The sequence below is a fragment of the Eptesicus fuscus genome, chromosome 17 (genome assembly GCF_027574615.1).
Source record: "Eptesicus fuscus isolate TK198812 chromosome 17, DD_ASM_mEF_20220401, whole genome shotgun sequence".
Lineage (NCBI taxonomy): Eukaryota > Metazoa > Chordata > Mammalia > Chiroptera > Vespertilionidae > Eptesicus > Eptesicus fuscus.
The window spans coordinates 56,602,892-56,628,214 of NC_072489.1; the positions used below are offsets into that span (position 1 = coordinate 56,602,892).

The 25,323-nt window shown below is 46.6% G+C and overlaps 1 protein-coding gene across 4 annotated transcripts; it reads right to left on the reverse strand.

Annotated features, from left to right (window-relative positions):
• Nucleotides 1-1,492: 1,492 nt before the first annotated feature.
• On the reverse strand, nucleotides 1,493-25,148 carry PPP2R2D (protein phosphatase 2 regulatory subunit Bdelta). 4 transcript variants are annotated; one of them, XM_054728649.1, is made up of 10 exons: nucleotides 24,984-25,148; nucleotides 24,798-24,890; nucleotides 16,499-16,596; nucleotides 15,306-15,471; nucleotides 14,796-14,908; nucleotides 11,406-11,583; nucleotides 8,272-8,436; nucleotides 5,609-5,778; nucleotides 5,445-5,536; nucleotides 1,493-2,250 (listed from the first exon to the last, which is right to left on the reverse strand). In XM_054728649.1, the coding sequence occupies exons 1-10, from the start codon at nucleotides 24,988-24,990 to the stop codon at nucleotides 1,971-1,973; spliced, it is 1,362 nt and encodes a 453-aa protein (XP_054584624.1). In that variant the 5' UTR covers nucleotides 24,991-25,148; the 3' UTR covers nucleotides 1,493-1,970. The 4 variants fall into 4 exon arrangements, with proteins under 4 accessions (XP_054584624.1, XP_028005457.1, XP_054584626.1 ...); XM_028149656.2 differs by lacking the exons at nucleotides 16,499-16,596; nucleotides 24,984-25,148 and having other exon boundaries at nucleotides 24,798-24,849; XM_054728651.1 differs by lacking the exons at nucleotides 14,796-14,908; nucleotides 15,306-15,471; nucleotides 16,499-16,596; nucleotides 24,984-25,148 and having other exon boundaries at nucleotides 24,798-24,836.
• Nucleotides 25,149-25,323: the final 175 nt, after the last annotated feature.

Consider the following 25,323-nt stretch of genomic DNA (forward strand, 5'->3'; position numbering starts at 1 on the left):
TAAATGACTCAGACCCATAGTGATGCTTCACTTATTGCCAAAGTCAAAGAGAGACAAGGGAACCTGATGAATGAAGCCATACTGAAGGGGTGGGGCCCGAACACTGGATCACAATGGGCTGGGCAATGTAAGGTAAGGCCCAGTGGACACAGCAGCGCAGGTCTTGCTGGTAAATCTAGTTTCTGAAAGGGATGAGTGGGCCTCTGAGGCTGCTTCATTGTGTGCTGACCCAGAGCACAAGCACATCCTGGGCAGTGAGTCAGGCATCAGCAGAATTGGGAGGCCAGCATGTGGCCTGGGGGGTGGGGGTGGGTTTGCACTGTAAGTGTGTTAGCTCAGGGCTTTCAATACACAGGGACCAATACAGAAATCTGGAGGTGTGAGTGCAGCGACTCCAACCTCCGCACTCCCTCAACCACAGGACAATGCAGCTCCTGGGAGATCAAGGTCAAGCAAGCCCCAATGCCCTCTGTGCCCTGTACTCACTTGCCAGTGCCTTTCTCTGGGGAGGACCCTCAGGAACGGAGCTCCTAAGCCAGCTGAAGCGACCTGCAGTCGCAGCCACAGTGACGCCCACAGCCTTTGCTCTGTCCCATCCAAGACACAAAGACTGGCTTTCTACTTGGGGGGAAATACATTTTAAAGGAAAGATGGAAGAAGTTGTCTACACAGTGCAAATCAAACATTGGAAATTAAACTTTTTGGTCAAAATAGTGGAAATATATCCAACCCTATTTTACTAGAACTGCTTTTTCTTAAGGAACAGGGATGAGTGATTCTTAACTCTGTTCCACAACTCAGATTAGTAAACCATGTCACAACCAATATACAGCATTATTTTTCAAGTAAAATGCACTTTTAGCTTCTCAATTTCTAACTCAACGTGAACTTAAGTGGCGTTATTAATTCAGGGTAACGAGTCACAGCATATGTGCATCACTGTCATGGGTAATCAAGACATACCTGCTTTCCAGTTTTCAGAGCGAGCGCGAGCCCTGCTCCTCTCCCCTGGACACTGCCTTGGGTTCAGGAGCCAGCACTTCGTATGGTTACAGCTCTAGGGCTTGTCTGGGGATGCTGGTGGCCTCATCTTGTAATGTGTTTGGTTTTGCTGGCTTATGCACACGGTGAGCAAGCTGTAACAGCATGGCCCCTCCCTACGTTTAACAAAGTGAAAAGCAAGCACACACGTTTTCAACCACAATGAAGTGGAGAGGCGTGGAACCTGGTGCTCATCTCATTGCAGCAAGTCTGCTCAGTTCCTTGCAATCTGCTTTCTCAGCGGTGAGTTAAGGTGTCTTGGATCTTACCTGCTGTGTCAGAGGTAGTATTTCTACAGAAACAAGCAAAGTTAGCAAGTTTGGGGACAGGCACACTCAGAACTTCACAGGTCCTGCCACCCTGCCAATGAAGGACAAGGTTCCAAGTTGTTCTGAAGCATGATTTTGTACAACCTCATCATCTGTGATCAAAGAAAAAGGCAATACTTGGATTTGGATTAAAAACACTTTGTATAGTGTGTTGCTTTTATTAGGTGGTTACACCAGAAGGTGTGATGGAAGATACAGGCATGTGGGAGGTCAAGCTGCCTGAGCATTTGGCCAGTGGCCCCCGGGCGGTTGGTACAGTAGCACGAGAGCCCTCATCAGATGGCAGAGGGACGAGAGAGTGATACAGGACAAGTTTTCTGCTGGGTGTTCATTTTTTGGTCTATAAACTGGAAAGGACGGCTCAGATTTAAATAAATACATTTATTGTGAGTAATGGCCTTTATTGAGCTGTCCATCAGTCTGCACCGACCAAGTTCTTTGCTTGTGCAGCGACTCCCCACAGCCTCCCTGGCTGTGTGTATGCAGTTCCAGTCTAGGAAGGGAACAAGGTGTGCACCCTGCGATCCACGGAGAGGACACCCCTTCCACAACAGAAACCACAGGCTTAGCTTCGCAGGATGAGATGCGCTCTCACACTTGCTAGTTGACTTTGTCCTGGAATATATACAGGTTGTTGGTGGCAGCCACAGCAATAATGTTGTCAGTGGGGTGCCAAGCTGTGTGCAGAATCTTCTTATTGAAGTCCAGACTATCCACACTGATCTCGTCCTTCTTCCTCTTCCCGCCTGGACACACTCTCCGAGGCTTCAAACTGGCTCGAGGCTTGCTGTTCTCTCTGGAAGCTTCCAGGGTCACGTCCCTCCTTGTGTTTCTGTCAAACATCCTGAAGAAGTTGTTGTAGGACCCCGTCATGATCGCACTGTTCAAACAGAGAGAAGCACGTGTAAGCCAGCAGGCACTCGACGCAGCACAAGACAAGCCATGTGGTCCCTGGGACTCCTGTGCTACATAACAGGACAATTCTTAGAAACAAGACATGAAAAGTAATCATGGTCAGGAGAGAAATGCAGTGAGAATTTCATACATATATAAAACACTTTCGTAAAATCATGTCAGTAAAAACAAATATTACAGAACAAAAAAGTAATGGATTCATATTTTTTATTACATTAATACATTTTCAAAAGTAAAAAGAACCCCGCTACATGTCATCTGTCCTGGTGATGAATAACAGTGGAATTTATTTCCAAGGTTTAACTTCTATATTGTATCAGTGATTCGAAGTTGATATCCATGTTCATATGCAATAGACATTTGTCTGACTTGGCACAGTAGCTTCATTCACAGTTGATCAAAGGATGTCTTTTTAATTCATTAATTTAAAAAAGTTTTTTCACATGAAGCAAAAGTACTAGTAAGAGGAAGTCATTGGGAAAAGTGTGGGAGATTTAGAACCTCGTTCACAATCAATTCCAGAGGTTGCAATACTCTTTCTTCAGGATTAATTCTAATAGCTTTCAGTAAATCATCATCATCATCACAATACATTTTTATTATCTTGGTTAAAACTTCCCTTCTTTTTCGATAAAAATGGCGGAATGACAGTGAACGTTGCCATGACTTGAGCCCTGGCTTTAGAAGGGGTCCAGTTCTGGATGAGACGTGTTCAGACAACACCGCCGATTTCTCCCAGCAGGACACGACCGGAATCTTGGCCATTTCTGCAGTCTTCCTCCTCCGACATCCAAGGCACCCTGAGGGGAAGCCTGGTGCTTCATTTACACGGTTCAAGGCTGATCCCAGCTGTAGGCAAACACTTTACTGTCTGATTAACCTTGTCTAGAACTTCACACCAGAATAAAAGATAAACTCAGGAGAAAAATTACTCCAAGCTAGCTGTACTTATTTCGACGGTGGGAACACTGCCACATGCGGCTTAAGTGAACTCGCAGCGGCGGCTGTCCTTTCTTTAGACAACCTAGAGCCTGCGGCAGGGCCGCTCAGCTGCACGGCCCGGGCCCTCCTCCACCTCACCCCACCCCACCCCTCAACAGAAGCGTCCACGCAAAAAGGCAGGGGAGTGTTCGCAAGAATGAAAGAACAAGTAGACATTACTGCAAAGCTTTTGCAAGTTCCTGGGGACAGGTGAATTAAATGAATTTTGTATTCATTCAGATATACCAAAAAGCATAAAAAATATACAAGAATATGTGTGTACCCACAAGCCACTGCTGACAGTTAAATCCTACTGTCCCCTGCAGCACAAGCACTCAAGGTCAGGGTGCACCACACTGTACATGTCTATATTCTGAAGTTACATGTTCTTAGACATACACTCCTGCAATCCTAAATATCACACAAGTCATCAAACCATGCTATCCATGCAGCTTGCTGTCTGTGCTCAGCGCCTTCCTTAGACCATCCGCGGGGCACATGTGGTTTTACTCCACGAAGCAACTTCCAACCACTGCACTCATTCCTAGGAGCTCTGACTGATTCTTGTCCATATCTCCTAGGCCATTTTTGTCTTGTGCCTGTTCAGGTTTGGTTCCTTTAACCTGTGTTTCTGGCATTCTTATTTTATCTTCTGTAATGTCTGATTTCAGCATCTGAATTCTCAGAGGCGAAGTTCTGTTGTCTCTGCTGACTGGCTCCCGGTGGCATGGTAGTTTTCGCCGGTGAGCTCCTGTGAGCCCTGGGAGTACCCACAGGGGCTCTCTGCCAGGGGTGCGGGGTGGGCTTGTCAAGAATGTGGTTCTTGAGTGCTCTCCCCTTGGCCCACTTCTCGGGTTGTGTCTGCAGTGGTCCAAGTGCAGGCTTGTTTACTACGTGCTATAAAAAGCTCAGTGTGTGCTGTCTGTGACACAGCCCCACTACTTGCATGGCATCTGCCTGGGCCCCTCGTGTCACTCCTGTGGGACTGGGGGACCAAGGCCAACACAAAGCTCATGCTGCTTTGCTGTGCCATGAAGAACAAGTCCTGTCTCTGACCCAGGAATCTCACAACCTCAGCCAGCACCCATGAAACACTAAGCCTGACAGGTAAGTTGGGCCCAAGCCCAGACCGGAAGCCAGTTTACTCCTGCAGACATGCAGAGCGCCTCACCCTCAGCACAGGTCCTGCAGCCAGCGTAGATCTAAACTCTCCATCGCTGTGACAGAGGGCAGGTTTGTGGTCACATATCTTGGGATTTTTATCCACCCCAATCCAAGGTCTCAGATGAATTCCCCTGGGACTCCATTTGAACACAGACAGATACCTTTTCCGTAACCCACGAGGACCCCCATTTCAATGCCCGGTCCGCATGGGCCCATAGTGTGACTGCACCACTCCTGGGCTGTACAAGCTGAGGGGTCCTGGCTCCCTCTTCATTTATGGCCCTTGTGAGATTTCCCTCCCTTGTGAGCTCAACTGTGCACATGAAGAAATGTGTGGTGTCATACCCAGCGTTTCTGCTATTTGTGCCAAAGGGTTTTTCAGAATGCCTGCCAGTCCCTTACTGCCAGGAGCGCTACGTGACACTATTTCTATTAAAGATGATACAAGTTCATCTCCTGCTATCATCTGAAACAGAATTTTTTGATGATATTAAAGATTCAACTCTCAGCAATACTATTATCATCTTTAAAGACTGCACAAAATAAATAGAATTGTCACCTAAATTAAATGAGGATTTAACTGGCCACCTCTACTCTGTCCAAGCGTGACAACCAATAGCTCTGAGGGTATTTTCTCCTGCTTCTCCCTGGAAGAACAGGCCATCCCCAAACTTACTAGTACATGACCTCCCCCTTCCTTCCTTTCCTCTCATCTTGGAAATAGAAAAAAAGAAATTATCATTCACCAAGCATTTAAAAAAACCACCAACATGAACCTAGTACTGCGCTCACTAAATATAGAAGGAATTATGAGCAAGGGGAGAAGTCGGTTCAGACATCCTGTCTTCCCCACCTCAACACCGCCACCAAAGAGATGGCCTGGAAAGCCAAGTCCGCCAGCATCCTCCACGCAGCTCGCCCCACTCCCCATCTGTCTCTGCCAGTCACCTGTCGGGTCTGAGGAGACCCACAGGAGATGAGCCTGGGCAGCGGTCAGTCTTGATGCAGACTTACCTGTCTGGACCGTTCCAGCAGCATTCAAATTTGTCGAAGATGCAGTCATTTTCGTACAGAGAACACAGCTTGCTTCGAAGGTACTCGTGGACCTTAATGAGATCACAGGATGGTTAGAAAGCGTCATGTGTGAGGTGTGGCGTGTCCTCGCACAGGAGCCTCACCTGGTGGGTCTCGACGGGCCGGTTTTCCATGTTCAGATCCCAGACCTTCACCGACAGGTAGTCTCGGGTCATCATGTACCGACCACTATGGCTGAATTTCACATCGGAGATGGAGGAAATTATTTCTGAGAAGAAAGACCTACTGCTGGGATCTTCAGGTTCTTCAAAAACTGAAAAACACAGTATTTTCGGCTTCTGTTTAGAAACTGGACAAATCATTTTGAAGTCCCAGCAGGAGTCAGGCCCTCCTGACACCGCAGAGGGCTACTGCTCAAGCTTCTGACCTCCAGGCACTTTCTGGTGTTCCACTTCTGTGCTTAAGTTTAGGCAGGCCACTCCAGTGCCAGAGTGACGGGGGCACCAAAAGAAGCACGGGCCCCGATTCCACCCAGCTCAGGACCAGCATGTCTGTGCTTGAGGCCTCAAGTGCTAACTGGAGAAGTTCCCAGGACGTGCTGCCTTGTGCCCTGGTTAAGGACCCTGGGCTGATCGGAGGCCGTTACTGCACAGACAGCTGCGTGTCCTTGTGGCCCCAGGCCCTAGCAAACATGTCCAGCCTTGCCCCGTCCCTATCACTAGAAGATAAGAAACGGCATCACATGAGAATGCAGGTGCCGTGCTCAGGGCGGCTGAGCAAGTGCCCCCACGTCTGCTGTTTGCCTGTCTGGACTGTTCCAGCAGCTCAGACATCCTGTCTTCCCACCTCAAGACTGACCACGACCTCCACAGGGTCCAAGTTTCAATAACCAGCATGGCCCCCTACTTCAAAGTTAGTTTCCACTACTCCATGGTCACGATCTATTTTGACGAAACTGGATCACCCCTTTCAGGAAGATCCTCATCTTCCTTGGCAAATCTTACTGTCTCCCAGTTCTGCTCTCTCGGCAGTAAGTCCATGGTCTTTCACCCGTGGTGTCGTGGAGGCTGCGCCTGCACCCAAGCCCTGGGCACTGCCATGCCTTCGGCTCAGTCACCTTCGGGCAAGGAGGTTGGCATGTTCTTTAATTTTAGGCTGCTTTGCTTTTTTTGAACCTGTACGTTTGTTGCCTCTGCATTTGAAGTAAATTTTTTTTTTTAATTTTATTTTATTGATTTTTTACAGAGAGGGAGAGGGATAGAGAGCTAGAAACATCAATGAGAGAGAAACATTGATCAGCTGCCTCCTGCACACCCCCCACTGGGGATGCGCCCGCAACCACGGTACGTGCCCTTGACCGGAATCGAACCTGGGACCCTTCAGTCCGCAGGCCGACGCTCTATCCACTGAGCCAAACCGGTTTCGGCTAAATTTTTTTTTTAAGATTTAAAATAATTGATCTTTAGACAGAGAGGAAGGGAGAATGAGAGAGAGAGAAACATGGATGTGAGAGTGAAACATTGATGGCAGCCTCCTGCACACTTCTGACTGGAGATCAAGCCCTGACCAGGAATTGAAACGGCAACTTTTGGTACATGGACTATGCACAATCATCTGAGCCCCACCAGCCAGGGCTGAAGTTAATTTTAAAGAAGCTGGTGGCAACACCGAGTAACTATTAAAATAAATTATTTTGCTGACAAATAAAAACTACTCTTGAAATCTGAAATTGTTCATTCAAGAGTGCTACCTTGAAGACAGTGGCCAGGTGTTTTAAGACTCACTCTTCCCTGTAGGAATTCTATAAAGAGCACAGAATTCTTTGTTTTTGTTGTTTTGTTAATCCTCACCTGAGGATATTTTTTCCTTTTTTTTTTTTTGAGAGAGTGGAAGGGGGTCGGGGGAGAGAAACATCAATGTGAGACTTAGTGATTGGTTGCCTTTGGCAAACACCCCAACTGGGGACCAAACCTGCAACTGAGGTACATGCCCTTAACTGGAATCGAACCTGTGACCCTTCAGTCCGAGGGCCAATGCTCTAACCACAGAGCCAAACCAGGTAGGATGCAGCATTCTTTAAGACACAATAGAAGAGAATAGACAGGGGAAAAAAGTAGAAAGGTGACTGAGCAACAGCTCGCGAGCACATTAACGTCAGCACTGTTGGTGCTGTGTGCTTATGTGGGAGACGCTCCAGACAGACTGGCCAGGCCCAGCGTTCACTGAGACAGGGTCAAGAGAGGAACATCGAGGCACTGTTGGAACAGGACTGTTTTTACTGGAGCACACCGCAGGATCCTCCAGCAAAGTCTCCACAACATATGTCACATCCCCAAAACATGTAGGATGATTTTCTATGAAGTTGGGCCTATTCTTTATGGGTAAAAATAAAATGAACCCACCACTTTCTTCACCTAGGAGAGTCAAAGCTTGGGAGTAAAGTGTTTGACTTTCCTGAGAGACTGGCTGCCAGTCCAACATAGCCCCTAACAGCTGAGAAGGGTCACAGGGCAACATAGCTGCTAACAGCTGAGAAGGGTCACAGGGCAAATGCCTCCTGGAGGCCCCAGCCCAGGTCCCTGTGACGATGCACTGAGATACTGGGCAGAGCAAACCTATGGTGGCTCCAACACGAATGTCTCTGGGAAGCAGGATCTCTTGGCAATGGCCCATGACTGATGGAACCAAGGAGGCCACACATGGGCCCAGGCGTGGGGGCAGGAGAAGAAAACCCTCAGCCTTCGCACACACTCCAGAGTCTGGAGGCAGGGTTTAAATGAGCTGTTTCCAACAGGCAGGCACTTACACTTCGAGTGTCGGTCGCACAGGGCCGAGGATCGCATGTCACACAGCCGGATGGTCCCCTTGCTGCTGCTGTACACAAACACGTTGCACTGGTGTGGGTGGAACTCCGCTGCGGTGATCACCTCCGTCAGCTCCTCCATGTTCGCGGGCTTAATGTCCACGATGTCTGGAAGCGCGGTTAAGGCAGAGCGCCTGGCGGTTTTAGTTAGTCCCTGTCAAGCCAAGTACCCCTCGCAGTGAGGATTAAGAGATTAGCTGTGAGGGAGCCCTTCAGTAAGAGGATCCACACTGATGCATTAAGCAGACTAGGATAATGGGCCTGTCAGGGCTGGACACATGGACACACACACACACATTCTCTCTCTTCTCACCAGTGCTGCTTTCCTCCTGTTGCTGCTTCAGATGTTTTACAGCTCACACAGATTTAATGATGTAAACGAGAAAAGCAAGCAAGCACCCACCTGCACAAAAATTTCATGCTCTATCCATAAATAACCACACACACACACACACACACACACACACACACACACACCACACACGGGCATTTCCAAATTCCAAAAGATTCTGCTTTCCCAAGTGTTTGACATCCAGAGCTTGTTCTAAATAGTTACCCAGGGTCACATAGTAGGTCGGCAAGTATAGCCATCACTGTAGTGAAAAAAGAGCAGAAGCTGGGTCTCCGATGTGTCCTGCCACCACCACTGAGGAAGCTGACACCTGGGTGACAGCACAGCTCAAGGCATGAACACCAGACAGCATGGCAGTGACCTCAGGGATGTGCAGGGAGGGGACCCAGGGAAGCTCCGGGCATGAAGCGGCGAGTGCCAGAGAAGACTCCCAGCAGGCGCAGGGCAGCAGCAGTCAGGCTGGAGAAAGAACCAGGGCCAAGATGAGAGAGCAGAGCCCAGCTCACAGCAGTCCCGCTCAGGAGCAGGAAGCCCAAGGCACACTGAAGGACAGCGGTCATGGGAGGAGTCCCAGGGTGGCTGTCAGAGTGCAGAAGGGGCAGGACCACAGGGCCCTGGGCAGGCGGGTGAGCATCTGGAGAAGCACATTAGCCCCCATTTCAAAACTATGTTTACAGTGTTCATAGATACAACTAAGTATAAGAAAGCATTTGTTTTATAATCTCTGTCACAGGAAAGGGTGTTTGAAGCATGATATGGGACAACCATTTTTTAATAAGCAATGAAAGATATGATTGTATAGACCTAGCTGATTTGGTTCAGTGGCTAGAGTGTCGGCTGTGGACTGAAGGGTCCCGCATTCAATTCTAGTTAAGGGCACATGCCCTAGTTGCTCGGGCTCAATCTCCAGTAGGGGGCGTGCAGGAGGCAGCTGATCAATGATTCTCTCGCATCATTGATGTTTCTCTTTCTCTCCCTTCCTCTCTGAAATCAAAAGAATATAAAAAAGATATGATTATATAAACAAACCCTTTGTGTATTAGAGTTCTCACAGATCATTAAGGAAAAATTGGAGCTTCCAACAGGAGAAACAATGACAAAGGACAGTAAAAAAAATAAAAAAATGGATATTAACTTAATAGAGATCTATGGCTCCAAAGAGTGGTACATAAAATACAGGAACACGTGTATAATGAATCCTGCAATTGTAAGTCTGTACTCCTACTAACATGGAAAGATGGTCATAATATGTTAAGAAAAAAAATGAGGTTAGGTGTGGGGAGGCAGAAGAGAACAAAGGAGGGATAAATGGTGATGTAAGGAGACCTGACTTGAGGTGATAAATACACACCCACTATACAGATTATGTATTGTAGAACTGCATACCTGAAACCTATATACTTTTATTAACCAATGTCAACCTAATAAATTCAACTAAAAAATAAATGAGGCTAATAGCCACTGCATCCTTCTCTTTGTTTTTACAATAACCCCAAGAGGCGCATGCTAGTCCCTCAACTTTACAGAGGAAGATGCCAAGGTCACTGAGCTGAACTTGAGGCCTCCTGATCCTCCCGGGTGCTGGGAACTTGACTATCACTGTGTAGAGGACGAGCCTGGTGTTTTCAAAACATAAAAACTTGTGCACTGGCATAAAAAGCTTGGAAGGATATGCATCCAACTACTTACAATGGCATCTCTGGAGGGCTGGACTAAGGGGGCAGAATCTTCCTTCCTCTCTAGTATTTCAATTTTATTCAGAAGAATGATGAAACATCTAAGGGTTTAGAGGAGAATAGAGAATGCGGGGGCATGAGCATAAATAGAAGTATCATAATTGGGGAAGTGTTGCCCAGTTGGAGAAAGAAGAGAACGGGGAGCCAGGCACGTTGCTCCTTCCCTAGATGGGGTGGGGCGCTCTGGGCCGGCCTCCTCCAACTGCAGCTCCACAGAGACCTCCGCACTGTCTGTCAGACAGCTTCATAAACTAAGTGACCACATAAAAAACTACCAACTCAAGTCAAGGACAACAGCTCATAAAAGTGTGAAATGCTGGAATTTAAGTCATATACACTTCATTTCCTGAGATTTATGTGAGCAAAAGGCCAGACAAGCACATGCCAAACCATGAGCCTCAGCACAGCAGTAGTCAAGACTGCTCTGGATGGCCGGCCGGCCAACACTCCAAAATGTGGGAAAATGTGACTGAAGCTACTTGATTTCATAGGGTCCTTATTTTCTGGGAAAATCAGTAATTTTTAAAATGTGTGATTAGGCAATAAATTTAGATTTTCATCCTAAAAATAATAGCATATATCACTTAAAAGATGATTTGTTTTTACTATTCCTTAAATTGCGTGTCTTCCACAATCTGTCACCTCTCGGGTTGTGTACTTAAACATCATTCTAACCAAAGCCAGTATTTCCTATTAGCAAATTCAGTAACACCCCTCCTCCCCGCAAAGCAACGCTGAACTTTCAAATACAAACTACATAAAACTGCCTATGATTTAACCAGGAAGGCAATGGACTGAGATCATGCCCATCAGAGAAAACTTTCCCCTAAGGTAGAAAACAGTTCCACTTCAAGGAACAGACCCTTTAAACCACAGAGAACTTACATCCGGGCTGCCAGGCAGCAAAGACTGGAGGGGGGTATAGCACTGAGAGCTCCCTATCAAAGAACAAGCCTAGGAAAGTGCAAGACCCGCCCGATGAAGGATACTAAAGCTTCTATCTGTGATCTCTAAATGCCACAGATTAATTCTCAGGTCATCTGCAGAAAGATACGTTTCATGATCACTGTTTACGGAAATGGAATTTATATGGTATGTGTGAGCATTTGCAAAAATTCGTCGTGGACTTGCTTCTACCATGAGGTCCATGGGCTTCAATATTGGGACCTAAAAAATGGAAGGAAACAGGAATTCAAAACAAGACCACAGCAGCATATAATCAGCACACACCGTAGATAACAAAAGAGACAAATCTCCATTCACAGTTAAGTGACAGTTTTGTACAGGCAACACCCTAAATAGCAAGTGACGGGGCTATGGAAATAGGCTACAACATGGGAGGTTGTCTATTTCAAGCTGCTCCTCCTGGCTGCCACTACCAAGGTTGACACTTTCTTGCGGAAGAAAAAATTAAACTAGCACCTGAACAAACTGCCTTCAGGACTCGGATGCCTAATGATGTGGCTGCACTGTCCTGTCTGTCCCTGTGGCTATGGGAGGCTCAGCTGGACCCTCCGTTTGCCCTCCTGGTAGGGAGCTGCAGCAGGGACCTTCTTTCCCACCACTGGTGGCCTGCTCTCCACACACACCACAAGCCGTGCAGGGGTGCAGGGGTGCAGGGCGGGAGGAGCGCACAGGAGGGGCCCTGGGAGCTGCTGTTCTCCGTCGCACTGGCGGCTGCACTCGTGTGCTCTTGGGGCTGCTCAGTTACACGGCAGGGGATTTTCTGGTGTTTACATTATACTTCAATAAAAGGTTTTAAAAAAGGGGCACAGAAACCCTATCTCTTCCAGGGAAGAGGGCGCCTACACCGAAATGGAAACAGTGGAGAGGCATTCGCCAGGCGGAGGAAAAGAGGAAGGGCCACAGCCTGAGGAGGGGCTCAGTTGTGGGTGACAGCGTCCACATGTGATAAAGAAAAAGGCCCAACATCACTGACATATAGCAGAAAAGGAGCTTTAAAATCCAAACAAAAATTAGTGATAGTGTTTTTTGTTATTTTTGTAATTTAAAACCAAAAGGTAGTGCCTTAAAGGACAAGAAGGGAAATCTCTCATTTTAGTCTTCTCTGGCCAAAATTCTTAGGGAAATGTGCACAAAGAGACTTCCTTCACTTTTTTTATTTTTATTGATTTTTTAGACAGAGGGAGACAGAAACATCAATGAGAGAGAAACATCATTGATTCGCTGCCTCCTGAATAACCCCACACAGGGAAAAAGCCCGCAACCCAGGCATGTTCCCTGACTAGGAATCAAACTGGTGATCTCTTGGTTCCTGGTTTGACTCTCAACTACTGAGCCACACTGACTGGGCGATTTCCCTCACTTTAAACCAGTTAAATGCTGACCACACACCTGTTTTCTCTAGAATGGGACATGTTAGCACTATGTGGTATGGGACAGGCCTGGCATACCCCTCCAATACATACGTGTCTAATAACCAAAATACAGGACAACTGAATACTTATAATAGAAGACACCTTCCTCTAATTAATGAGACCTGTTTTCTAATACTAAAATAATTTAAGAGGAAAAGAAAATTTAGGAATAGGAAAATCAATAGTTCTCACTCTTACCAAGTTTAGACAACCTAAAAATCCATTTGAACCTCTAGAGAGGCAATTAGGAATGCAAACACAGACCTGAATTCACAGGTACATCAATGCAGTTACCCAGCCTATGACCCCTCACCCCACCCTGCGGTAAATAAGAGCGTTTATACAGAAACTCATATGCTTCACCAGCCACCAAATCCACCAGTTTTATTCAGGCCAAGCAAATAAAAGCATTCTTGAATAGAACCAAATTGAGCCTAATAAGACCTATAGCTTTTCCACAACAGGCATGTGGGTGTCACGTGTGGCAAGCAGGCATGGTCAGAAGGAACTTGGGTACTGAGAGAGGGTGGTCTGCTCAGGTGGGCGGCAGTGCTGGGGCCAGGCTGGGGCAGGAGAAAGTGCACCCCACATGGTCCCATCCTGCTCCCCTCTATTACACTGACAGTTTAAATGAGCAGCTCACAATGGTGACTGTACCCTAGTGTCACTGTCACAAACAGGGACCATCTACACTATCATGAACCACGGATGCAAAAGCAGAAGCACGGGCGTCAGAAATTGCCATCTGGATCACATCCTGGTTCAAATTAGGGTTCTGTAAACTCCATTTCAGCACATGACACAGCTTTCCTGGTCTCAAACCCCTGGAAACAGGGCAACACTATCGACCTAAGAGGTCTTATGATGACTGTCCCATTCTGCATGTCTCCTCGGCAACCCATCCCAGTTTTCCTAACTGCTGTGGCACTGCCTTCGCTGCTGGGCTGGGGCTCCATCCTGTGCACCCACCACCCTAGCACCCTGCCTGCACCCAGTGCAGGAAAGCAGAGGAATGGCATTACACAGACAAGCACACTGCCCAGTGTCACTACAGGGGGGCATGTGCAGGAGTCCTGCAGCAGTGCCCCTCTCTGCAGAGCCCGTGCTGAAGTCTGAATGTGTGCACTACCAACCTTCTCCTGATGAACAATTAAACACCTTTTCAAACACACGAGGCAGGCAGCTTTGTGTGGGGGAGCCTCGGCACTACCATGGGTGCCACCTTCCTGCGCCGTCCTGTCCACAGTGGTACTTCTCTGGTGTCCTATGAGGCATGCCCAGCCATGACGCATGTGTTTTACCTCCTTCACCATGTTTGTCACATTTAAGATACTATCCATGGCATGACCCTCCCCCCTCTCCCCCTCAGGCCAATTACAAGACACTGAGATTTGAAGTTTTACTCAACTTCATAGATGTTAAAAATGTGAAAAAAAAAACCTAGGTATCAGAACTGATGAAATATGGCCATTTCATTCTATACCCAGTGCACCAAAAAGGGAGTGGAGAATTCAACAATTAAAAAAGTAATGATGCTCATGGACCGACAGGCAAGGATTCTGAAGCATTAGACCTGCCTTAGTTAACTCGGAGGAAATCCAACTAAAACCACCATAAATGCATCTTGGTGGCCTGCAGCTCATCTTTCAATTTGCAACCTGTGCTCTGTCACCTTGGGAGGTGCTCTGAATTCCTCCTGGTTGTTACCCCTTCTATGTGCTATTCTGAACCTGTACAGTGAAAGGCAGTGGATACTTTAGAAAGGCTCCTGTTGTGGAATTAAATCGGAGTCTTTTCTTCAGCATTACTGCATTTCTGAAGCTAATGTGTGACTTTTGCTCTTGTGAAAATATGAGGAACCCCATTTCTAACATGCATACATACAATGACTCTATTATAAATAACTTTCTGAATCACAAAGGCAGGTAATAGATGACTTAGGCATTATTCTTGATCAATTTATGAAAAGTACTGATAGTTTAAAGAAAACGGAATGTATACCCGCAGTGCTGTAATTCTAAATGGGTCTCGAAGTCGTCCATCTTCATCTTTCAAGTTATAACCTTCTGCTCTTTTATCCCGTTCACTTATTTTCCATAATTTAATAGTTTTATCTGAAAATAAAAACCTCATTCTCCATATTAAAAGAAAAACCATATTATCATGCACCACTATTAGTTGGGTATTATACTAGAAAAGTGTGTATTTCCAATTATGGGCGAACACTCGTTTCTGGCATAAGGAACAGTGTCAGCTGAAAATGGGGAGGGCACCACTGGCGCTTGGTCCACGTGTGGAGGGTTTTCTTTGCCTTTTCTAAGTATGTGGTACTGGGAGAGTGTGTGTTTGCATTATTTGAGTTTTCAACATATCACTTGTTTCCTAGCTAATAATTACCCTCCCCACAAAGTTTAAAGCAGAAATAACTTCTATAATAGGTTAAAATAAAGAAGAACCTACACATAGAAAATGAAATCCTAATCAAACAGCCATTAAAAACAAAAGTCTTACCATTTGTAGAGAGTAGAAAATGAGCAGCATTCTGTTGCGGTAACCACCTAATTTTATTAATTTTTTCCTCAATTTCTAGACTTTTCAAATAGTCAAACTCTGGTTCATGACTTTGAAAGGTACTGTAAACATTATATTCTCCCCTAGAATGAGGGTGGCTTTTATTCTGCAAGGAAACATAAAGCTGTTTTCATGAACAAGCACAGTGTATGGGGAAATGTTAGCATTACCAATTTGAACATCAAATGACCACACACATTTTTAAAAGTAAAACAAACAAAAAAACACCTGAGCCCCCCAAAATGTACAACAGATGACACTCAAAATTAACCTCCTTAGTAAACCAACAAAGATGACCCCCAGCCCTTGTATTCTCCCCACGTCCACCAGGAGCCAGGGCCGCACCATTGATGCCCCTTGGTGCCCCTGTCTGGTGATATGTACGGCGGCACAGACCTCCATGGAGAGAACAAGGGCTCGTTAGTCTCTATACCAAAGTTTTACCACAAACACTTAGAGGCTAGAATCTGGAGATGAAAAAGTAACTGCCCACTGATCTGCCAGGAAACAGGAAGCAAGGGAGCCTAGTCACGACGGGTCTTTCAGGGAAAAGCAGGACAGGCACTCTGCGGGGCTAGAGCACCTGCATGGGGACCATTACACTGGATCCATTGTCGGTGCTCTCGGAGACTCTGCTAAGCCCCCAGAACTAAGGGGTGGGCAAGGCTGGGCTCGTTCCCATTCCCTTTCGCACAACTGAAAACAAGGGTTTTTTATCTCTGGCTCCCCAGAAAGGGACATGACCTACAATCAGTGCTCATGAGTGAGACTCACCTGTGGGCCCCTCCCAGGTCTGTGTTCTGAGGATACCTTCCCTTCCTGCACTGACAGTGCTGCGCTCAGGGGTGAGGAGGCCGAGAGAACAAATGCTCCCTCCCCCCCCAGCAGGTCTCCTCAGCAGGAAGTACCCTGCACAGCCAGACCATAGGCTGGGGCTTGTGAAGTGGTTTCACGAACAGCCCCTCGAATGAATTACAGAAGGCATGGGGACTTGATCGGGGATCAATGGTTGGATGGCAGTGAGCTGAAACACAACTCGCAGAGATAATTTTGGAAAGACGATTCTGCACGATTAAAGTGTTATCAGAAGGGTTGACTGATTTAATCAGGTTTGTGGATTTTAATTTACTGACCTCTTGTTCCCGCTGAAAAATAACAACTCTGCCGCCCTTGTCTCCTGTTGCAAGAAGATCTCCAGAGTAATTAAATTCAACAGTTGAGATAATGTCAGCTGTCAATAAAATACAGAGGCAGTTTACCAGATTACAACTGTGAGAGAAATCACAATGAGTATAAAAAAATCAATAAAAAAGGTCAAAAGACAGATAAATATATATAAAACTTTCTCCCTGGATAAAGCCAAATTTTCATGAGAAACTTGTCGTTACCAACCAGCCACTTCTCGGTTCTGGAACCAGAACCAATAGCACACATGAAGTTACGGTTTTGCCCAACTGATAGAATACCTAGTCCCTGGTGCACCAGGATTTATCTAGACTGGGTTGTCTTATGTAAGCATGTAGGGTAGAAATTTAGAAAATTAATATTGAAAAGAAAAAAACTGGTTCAAAGAGACTGTTGCCTGCCTAATACTAACTTTTAAAACAAATCTGATTGTTACATAATATTAAAAGAAACGTTGTAAATTTTATGCAGTAACTTTTGTTGGCTTCTGTACAAAATGACATTATGGACAACACAGGTTCTATTCCCTTGTCTGGATGACGTCATTACTACTGACAATGATGATGCCATTACCTAGTGAGACACTGTTGGTCAGAAACGGAGACTCCTGATACTATCAACACCAAGACCCTGGACATCAGCTCCCCGGGGTAAAGCCCATGGGGTACAGAGAACAAAGCCAAGGGCTGGAAGAAACACCCCCAATGGACTCGGGAGGAAACCGCTTTCCCTGCAGCTCCTGCTTGAGTGCTGACTGAACCACGACCAAGGTGTGGGTATGGTCTCCCAAGGGACCGACCACAATAGCTGGTTCTATGACCACAATGAGATTCAACCTTCTCAAATGCCCCAGAAAATCTCATCTCTCTGGCTGCTCTGAGGAAGGACCGTTTTACTTCAAACCATTCCCGCTGCTGGGCATCCACCAGCAAATGCCAGTGACTGCTTGGGCTGCAGGACTACTGAAGTTGGAGTGCTTAAAGATAACGCTGAATGGCCCTCATACATGACATCTGCATCAGAAACAGACCCCAATGTTGAAACCACTTGAAGACCACCCCACCCCCGCCCCAAAGTGGCCACTATATAATACAATTCTTAAAGGTATGCACAAATATTTTCATCAAAGAATTTTAATAGGTGATTTCTTATTTCATTGGCACTATTTACTGACTTGTTCAAACATACTGAATTCCATTGCCTGGGATTTCTTTTTTCGTTAAAAAAAATCTTCAGTTAGATTTGGGAAAAGGACTAGGCTTGTTAGAAGTGTCAGTTTTTAAACTAAATTATTCAAAATAACCTAATTTACTTAAATGATACTGAAATATTCTGTATTGGACTAAAGGGGACTAAATTATTCCGTATTGGACTAAAAGAGACTACATCTATGCCATTTATACCCAGGAGGTGTATCATATAATTAATGGTATTCTAGCCTTGTCAGTGATTTTCAAACTTAATAAAAATGGACTAAATCTTTTATTTTTTTAAAAATTGATTTTGAGAGAGCTCTAACCAGTTTGGCTCAGTGGATAGAGCATTAGCCTGTGGACTGAAGGGTCCCAGGTTTGATTCCGGTCAAGGGCATGTACCTTGGTTGCAGGCACATTCCCAGTAGGGGGTGTGCAGAGGCAGCTGATCGATGTTTCTCTCTCATCGATGTTTCTAACTCTCTATCCCTCTCCCTTCCTCTCTGTGTAAAAAAAAAAAATCAATAAAATATATTTAAAAAAATTTGATTTTCAGAGAGAGAGAAACATCCATGTGAGAGTGATACATCCATTAGCTGGCTGCCTCCTGTACACCCCCTTACCAGAGATGAGTCCAAAACTAGGCATATGCCCTGACTGGGAATCGAACCAGCAACCTTTGGGTGCACAGGCCGATGCCCAACCGAGCCACACCGGCCAGTGTTGGACTGAATCTTTTAAAAGAAATCTCCCATTACTGTCAGTGGTGAGAAATTATTTTCATTAAGCTACGTAAAAATGTATAAACCTAAAATTAGAAATATTCTCTGTAGTTTAGAAGAGCTCTAAAATAAAAATATTCAAAATACTAAGAAAATTTAAAAAACCAATAAAATTTAAATTACCAACATTAATTTAACCTGATGAATATTACTTTACAAGACCAGAGTGACGCTAAAAGCTAAGTACACTGACTGTGGGCGCCAAGCGGGGCAGTTTGAAACTACTGTGCACTGCGCCATGACTCAATTCTGTTTTCTGTCCGAGCAGTCAGGAGCCCCGAGCACGGCACATGGCACCCCGGCCATGATCTGTGTGGCAATGGACCTGTTCGCACGGCAAGAGCGAGGCTCCTCTTTGAAGTGCAAGCAGTGAGACACGCCGGGCCGATGCAGAACTTACTAGTGTCTACATCACCCTCAAACACGATGGATAATGCTTAGTCGCCCCTAAGCAGCCACCTCAGATTCCGAGTCAGTGTGGTGGACCGCGTGCAGCTGCTCATCTCCTTTCCCTCCCAACCTTACCAAGGCGGCAGAAGGAAACTGAAGAGAACTCGTCCACAAGGCAACAACAGGAGCCAGGGCCTCATCAAGGTCTCAACTAGGAGATGGCTGAAGTCTGTGCAGAACTGCTGGCCCCCAACTTTCCCCATTCTGACAGGTGGAAGCACACAGCTACTCCCACTCCTGTGTCCCAAATGCTGGCTGCCAGGAGTGAATCATTCCCACCATCCCCAGGGTTCCTCTCGGAAATAAAAAAGTCCGGGAGAGAAGGCATCAAGGATCAAACACACTAAGTCCTTAAAGAAATGACCCACCACGGGCAGCCCTCAGCTGAAAAGCCCACCTGCACACACAAGTGTCCAAAGCGGCTCCACCTGAAACATGAACCCACAGCTTAGGACTGGCACACATGTAAGAGGAAATCCACAACAAAGAAGGAACTTGGAGGAAAGAGTGACAGTGCATCAATAAAATGTCATGCAACACCATTTTTATCTGAAAGAGCAGTGGTGGTTCAGACTTCGGTATTTGGCAGAAATTTTTTGAAAATTTCTCACTTCACAGAAAACAATGAAGTGAGCCTCTCACTCCATGGAAAACAGTTAACTGACAGTGTTTATTGCCAACTAAAGGCACGGTGCACGGCATTCGTGCACTGAGAGGGCTCGCTGCTCCTTAGCGCTGCTTTGGAGGTGGGAGAGGCTCCCGCCACCACCAGTGGTCAGTCTGACTTCTGGCTGAGCGGCGCGTCATAGTGACCAGTCGTTCTGCTGTTTGGTCAATTTGCATATTAGGGTTTTATTATATAGAATGACAAAATATAAGCTTTCAAAAAATTAGAATTTTAGAAAACTATATCAATTACTATTAATTTGACAACCTCCACTGTAAGATTTTTCTGATGAGGTCAATGGTGATATTAACAAGTGTGATTTTTCTTTGAGCTTGTATAATGAAATGTATCATTTATATCAGGCATCCTCAAACTACGGTCCACGGGCCACATGTGGGTGTTTTTGCCGTTTTGTTTTTTTACTTCAAAGTAAGATATGTGCAGTGTGCATAAGAATTTGTTCGTAGTTTTTTTAAACTATAGTCCGGCCCTCCAACGGTCTGAGGGGCAGTGAACTGGCCCCCTGTTTAAAAAGTTTGAGGACCCCTGATTTATATAATCTGAACAATTCAATGCACAAATATTTCTCAATGACCCAGGTGTGATGTTAACAAACCATGTACATGAGCAAGAGATTCAAAGTACAAGACAGAACTATGGATTTCAATGTAATGGAATAAAAAGTTTCAGGTTTCAAAGCTTGAGGAAAGCGTCCCCCCTTCAGTTTCGTTGTACTGTTAAAGAACAGCCACAACTATATGAGAAGGCTATTCCGTCACTCCTTCCTTTTCTAACGACGTGTAAGCTGAGGCCAAATTTTCTTCATATCCTATATAATAAAAGCCTAATATGCTAAGCGCCTGGTTGTCCATTCAACCAATCCAAGCGTAATATGCTAATGCTATGCTAAGGCCGCTCAACCGCTCACTATGATGTGCACTGACCACCAGTGGACAGATGCTCCAACTGGTAGGTGAGCTTGCTGCTGGGGTCCAGCTAATCGGGACTGAGCAAGATGGGCTGGACACGCCCTGGAGCCCTCCTGTGGTTCCTCCCTGGCTGGCCAACCTCCTGCATCCCTTCCCAGCCTTGATTGTGCACCAGTGGGGTCCCTAGGCCTGGCCTGCACCCTCTCGCAATCTGGGACCTTTTGGGGGATGTTGGAGAGCGGGTTTCGGCCCAATCCCGCAGGCCAGGCCTAGGGACCCCACTGGTGCACAAATTCGTGCACCGGGCCTCTAGTATTTCAGTAAGACCACTGCAACAGGTTAACTGCAGAAGCAGATCTGAGAATCCAGCTGTCTTCTACTAAGCCCTATACATACAGGGTTTGCAAAAAGTAAATGCCATTCTCCTCACTAAATCTGTTTTTCATTTAAAATGTTATGTTAACATGTACTAGATTATTTTAAAGTGAAATAATAAAAATATTTTAAATTGTTCTGTTTTAACTTTATATATAACAAATCTCGGTACATATAACCCACATGAACAAAAGCTCTTGGGTCCTCCTGGAACCAAAGGCTCCAAGAACCACTGGTTTAGCACAGGGCTGGCCAACTGCAACTTGAGGGCACAATCTGACCCCCCCTGCTCTGTTAATAATGGTGCTGGCCCACCATGATACCCATTCCTAAGTGGGTTCTTCCCTGCTTTCCTGCTACAAAGGCAGAGTTGAGCTTAGTAGTTGCAACAGAGACAGTCTGGTCTGCAAAGTAGAAAATATCTACTCTATGCCTTTACAAACTAGTTGGCAGACCTCTGATTTAGAGTGGGCCCACGTTTCCAGCCTTTATTATTGCAGGAAGTTTCTAATTGGTACTTCTGCCTCTGTTCTTACCCCAGAACCTCCACTCCAAAGGCCAGAGTGATCTTCCTAAAAAACGTAAAGTCAGTGTCACTCCTCTGCTTACCATCACAATCACTTCAAAGCACAATTCTAAGTCCTCAGCATGGTATTCAAGGCTTCATCACCCTTTGGACCCTGCCAACCTGTCTCTGCCAAGTTTACTGGTTTCCCAGAAAGCACCACACTCTCTCCAATCTCCACTCCAAGCTCCCTCCATCTGGAACATTCTTCTCCTTCCTCCCTCTTCCTACACACAGCCTCACTTCTCCCCTTCACTCCCCAGACAAGTCTCTGTACTGGGCAGGTCTATGATGTTTTCGAATTGCCCTGCTCTCAGAATGATGCAATGACCCACCTGCTTGTCAGTCTGCATAAGCAGAGGGCTTTGTGAGTCAGGAACTGGGTTTCTCTATTCCAACACCCAGCACCAGCAGCCCTTTAGGACACTGTTTTGACCTTTTACAATGAACTCAGCTGGAAACTAGCCCCCAATACGCTTCATTTTCTTAAACTGGCTCCCTGGAGAAACAAAGAGTAAGTTATTCTCCTGTGCAAGACACCAGCTTTTAACAGTTACCAGGTACTGTGCTGCCTGTTTGCCAGAGATGCCCCGCATTACCTAGAATCTTCCCAATAATCCTGTAACAGTCACAGGAACAGTACCCATTTTACAGATGAGGAAACAGAAGGTAAGTAACCTGGCAAGTTAACACAAAGCTAGTAAGAGGCTTGAAATAGGATTTGGACCAAGTGCCTTTCCACATCCCGATGAACATCAACTTGAAGAGACAAGCCTAACCCACGTGAGAAAACAGGACCAGCAAACAGGATACAGCCAACTGCTACACACCTGGCGTGCTCCGTGAAAGAAAGGTCAGATTGTAAAATAGAATACTGAATTAAGAATGGCTGAGCAGTGATTCATAAAGTGGAATCTGAGATGGATTTGGAAGGATGGTTAGAACAGACAGAAGACAAAAAGAATATCCTACGCTGGCAAGGAATATGAGCAGAATTCAAGGGATGGATCACTGAAAAATAACGGAAAAAACCAGAGGTCAGGTACAATGGGAGGGATCTGGAGTGAATGGAGAAATAGGAAAGAGGTCAGGAAAAGAATAAGAAATACTCTTTTTATATTTAAATATAGCTACAACACGAGAATTAATTAATAGTTGTGCCCAACATTTGCAACAATTTACAGGCTAGAAAAGCACTGCACAATGTTTGATCGTAATGAAAATCTTCCAACACAATTTCTAGATAAGCAAACTAAGGTTCAGAAAGGGCCTTGAGACCTGATAAGTGGCAGGCATACGCCAAACCCAGAACTTCCCATTACCACAATCTCAGGCACTTTAGCACCCAGCGCAGGGGAAAGCGGATGGTTGAGGGTTACGGTGGAACTTCTCAAGCAGAGCTCAGACCAGAACAAAACTTTCAAGAACAAAGGCCTTACGAGCCACAAATCTAAACAAATTTAGTACTTAAGTCCCGGGTCCACGCAATCAGGGTTCACACCTCCCTTAAATGAGCCACCTGCTGGTAGCACTTGGCGACATTTCTTCCTCAAGGTTGTTTGGGTACAACCAGCTTCTTGACCATCTTTATTCTAATTGCTTAACAATCACTAGTTGCTAACAATTACATTTTCCTTATTACCGATTTCTATCGTAATAAAACAATTCAAATGAAACTATCACAACTATGATGAAGAGTTATAAATGTGTTAACCCTGATAGATTATTAAGGCTGAAGCATATGTGGACTAAGATAGAAAGCCTAAATACACACAATAAAAAACAAACCAACAACGTGGGTAATTAGTACAAAGATTTTTATTACCAAGAAAGATAACCTGAAATACCAAACTTTTATTTTTTTTTAATTAAAAAAATACATTTTATTAATTTTTTTTCAGAGAGGAAGGGAGAGGGATAGAGAGTTTGAAACATCGATGAGAGAGAAACATCCATCAGCTGCCTCCTGCACACCCCCCACCGGGGATGTGCCCGCAACTAAGGTACATGCCCTTGACCAGAATCGAACTTGGGACCCCTCAGTCCGCAGGCCGACGCTCTATCCACTGAGACAAACCCGTTAGGGCTGAAATACCAAACTTTTAGATGTGTTCAAAATTTTACTTCAAACTGCAAAAATTTCCAATCAGTTTAATTCAAAGAACAAAATATTTCTGTCAAGGGTTTTTAAAAGACAGCATATTTTCAAACTAGAACATCACAGTACTAGTAAAATACATCATTTGTTAGATTTAAATTTTAGTTTATTCAGCTTGTCAACAATGACTTCATTAAAAAAGGAAAAAAACAAAACAGAAATTAAGACAGGCATTTAAGCCCTTCCACCTCTCTACCTCTCAACAAACAGGGTTTGCTTTTACTCCTGATAGAAACTTCGAGTAAGTTAAACTGTCACCCATTTGGCACGTGCAAAATGAACAAAAGTAATGTATCCTAAGTGAATGGAAGAGAAACAGAATCAAACTATTTAGATTATATAAAATCACCTAGTTTCAATCTCAAACTTGATGCATGTATCTTTAGACTTCTCAGAGCAGAGCTCACCTGCTTAATAATCAGGGCACCGTTTGTCCGCTGGGGCCAAAGGTCTCCGGACCAAGAAGGTCGCGGGAGGGGCCAAGGAGGAGGAGCGGTGGCCAGACACCCGGCCAGAGGCTGTCCGTTTCTTGGGGCAAAAAAGCGGTCTTTTGTGTAAAGGCAAAAAAGTGACTATGTGGCTCTACTGAAACTCCCGAGTCTGACAAGCAGCTGGGTGGGCAGCCCTGAACCTTGGTTCCCCGGCTCATTCAGGAAAAGAGCCACCGACTTCAAGCAGGGAACTTGGCAATGCATCACTAGACAAGGAATTGACAACCCAATTCCGACCCCGTCTTTAAAGATGGAGAAACCGCGGCAAAGGGCTGCCCAGACCCACAGCTGAATAGACGGCCTGGGTCTAGAACTCCGGCCGCCGTCCCGACCGGCCCGCACGCACTGCCGCTCCTCTGCAGCCACCCCCGTTTTGTTTCCTGAGCCCCCCGTTTCCGCACAGACTTCCAGGCTCGAGGTGCAGGCGGCAGCCCGTGCGGTGGGAAGAGCCCGGAACCCGCGCGGCAGACCCGAGTTGGGAGCAGGCGCCGTGACCTTGGGCTCCCCGCACAGCTCGTGGGCCGGCTGCAGTCTGCGGACCGGACTTGGGCGCGCACGCTCCCGGGGGGGCCTCGACACCAGGTCCCGAGGGCCGCGCGCTGGTGCGGGGAGGGGCGCGGGGAGGGCGAGGCCTTACCTTCCGCCACGTCCTCGTCGATGGCCCCCTTGACCTGCGAGAAACACCACTGCAAGTCGTTGCCGCTAGCGGGGCAGCCGCCGCCTCCGGCTCCTGCGGACACACCGGGCACGTCAGGCCGCGCGGCCCCGCCCGCGCCCCCCGCCACGCCACACGCCCCGCGACCCCGCCCGCGCGGGCCCTCACCTGCCATGGCCGTCCGGCCGGCGGGCGCGCGCGGGCGGGCGAGCGCCGAGGCGGCGGCGGACGAAGGAGGCGGCCGCCACGCAGCTGCCGCCCCAGCACCTCAGCCGGGCCGCCACCGCCGCCGCCGCCGCCGCCGCCGGGGAGGGATTTTTTTTTCTTCCCTTTTCAAAATGGCGCCCAATGTCCGTCGCCCAGGTCAATGACGTCATCCCCATCCGCCTCCTCCGCGGGCGGGGGCGGGGCCGCCGGGGGCTCCCCTGCGCCGGGCGGGGCGGGGCTTGAGGCCGCGGGGGCTGCCGGGGGCTGCCGGGCCGCGCCGACTGCGCCTGTGCGAGATTCC

Coding starts and splice junctions, on each gene's coding strand:
- PPP2R2D (XM_054728649.1), bottom strand. Junction 15,472..16,498: donor TTTTTCAGCGGGAACAAGAG/GTCAGTAAATTA, acceptor GTTTCCTTGCAG/AATAAAAGCCACCCTCATTC. Junction 11,584..14,795: donor TTAGAATTACAGCACTGCGG/GTATACATTCCG, acceptor TCCATTTTTTAG/GTCCCAATATTGAAGCCCAT.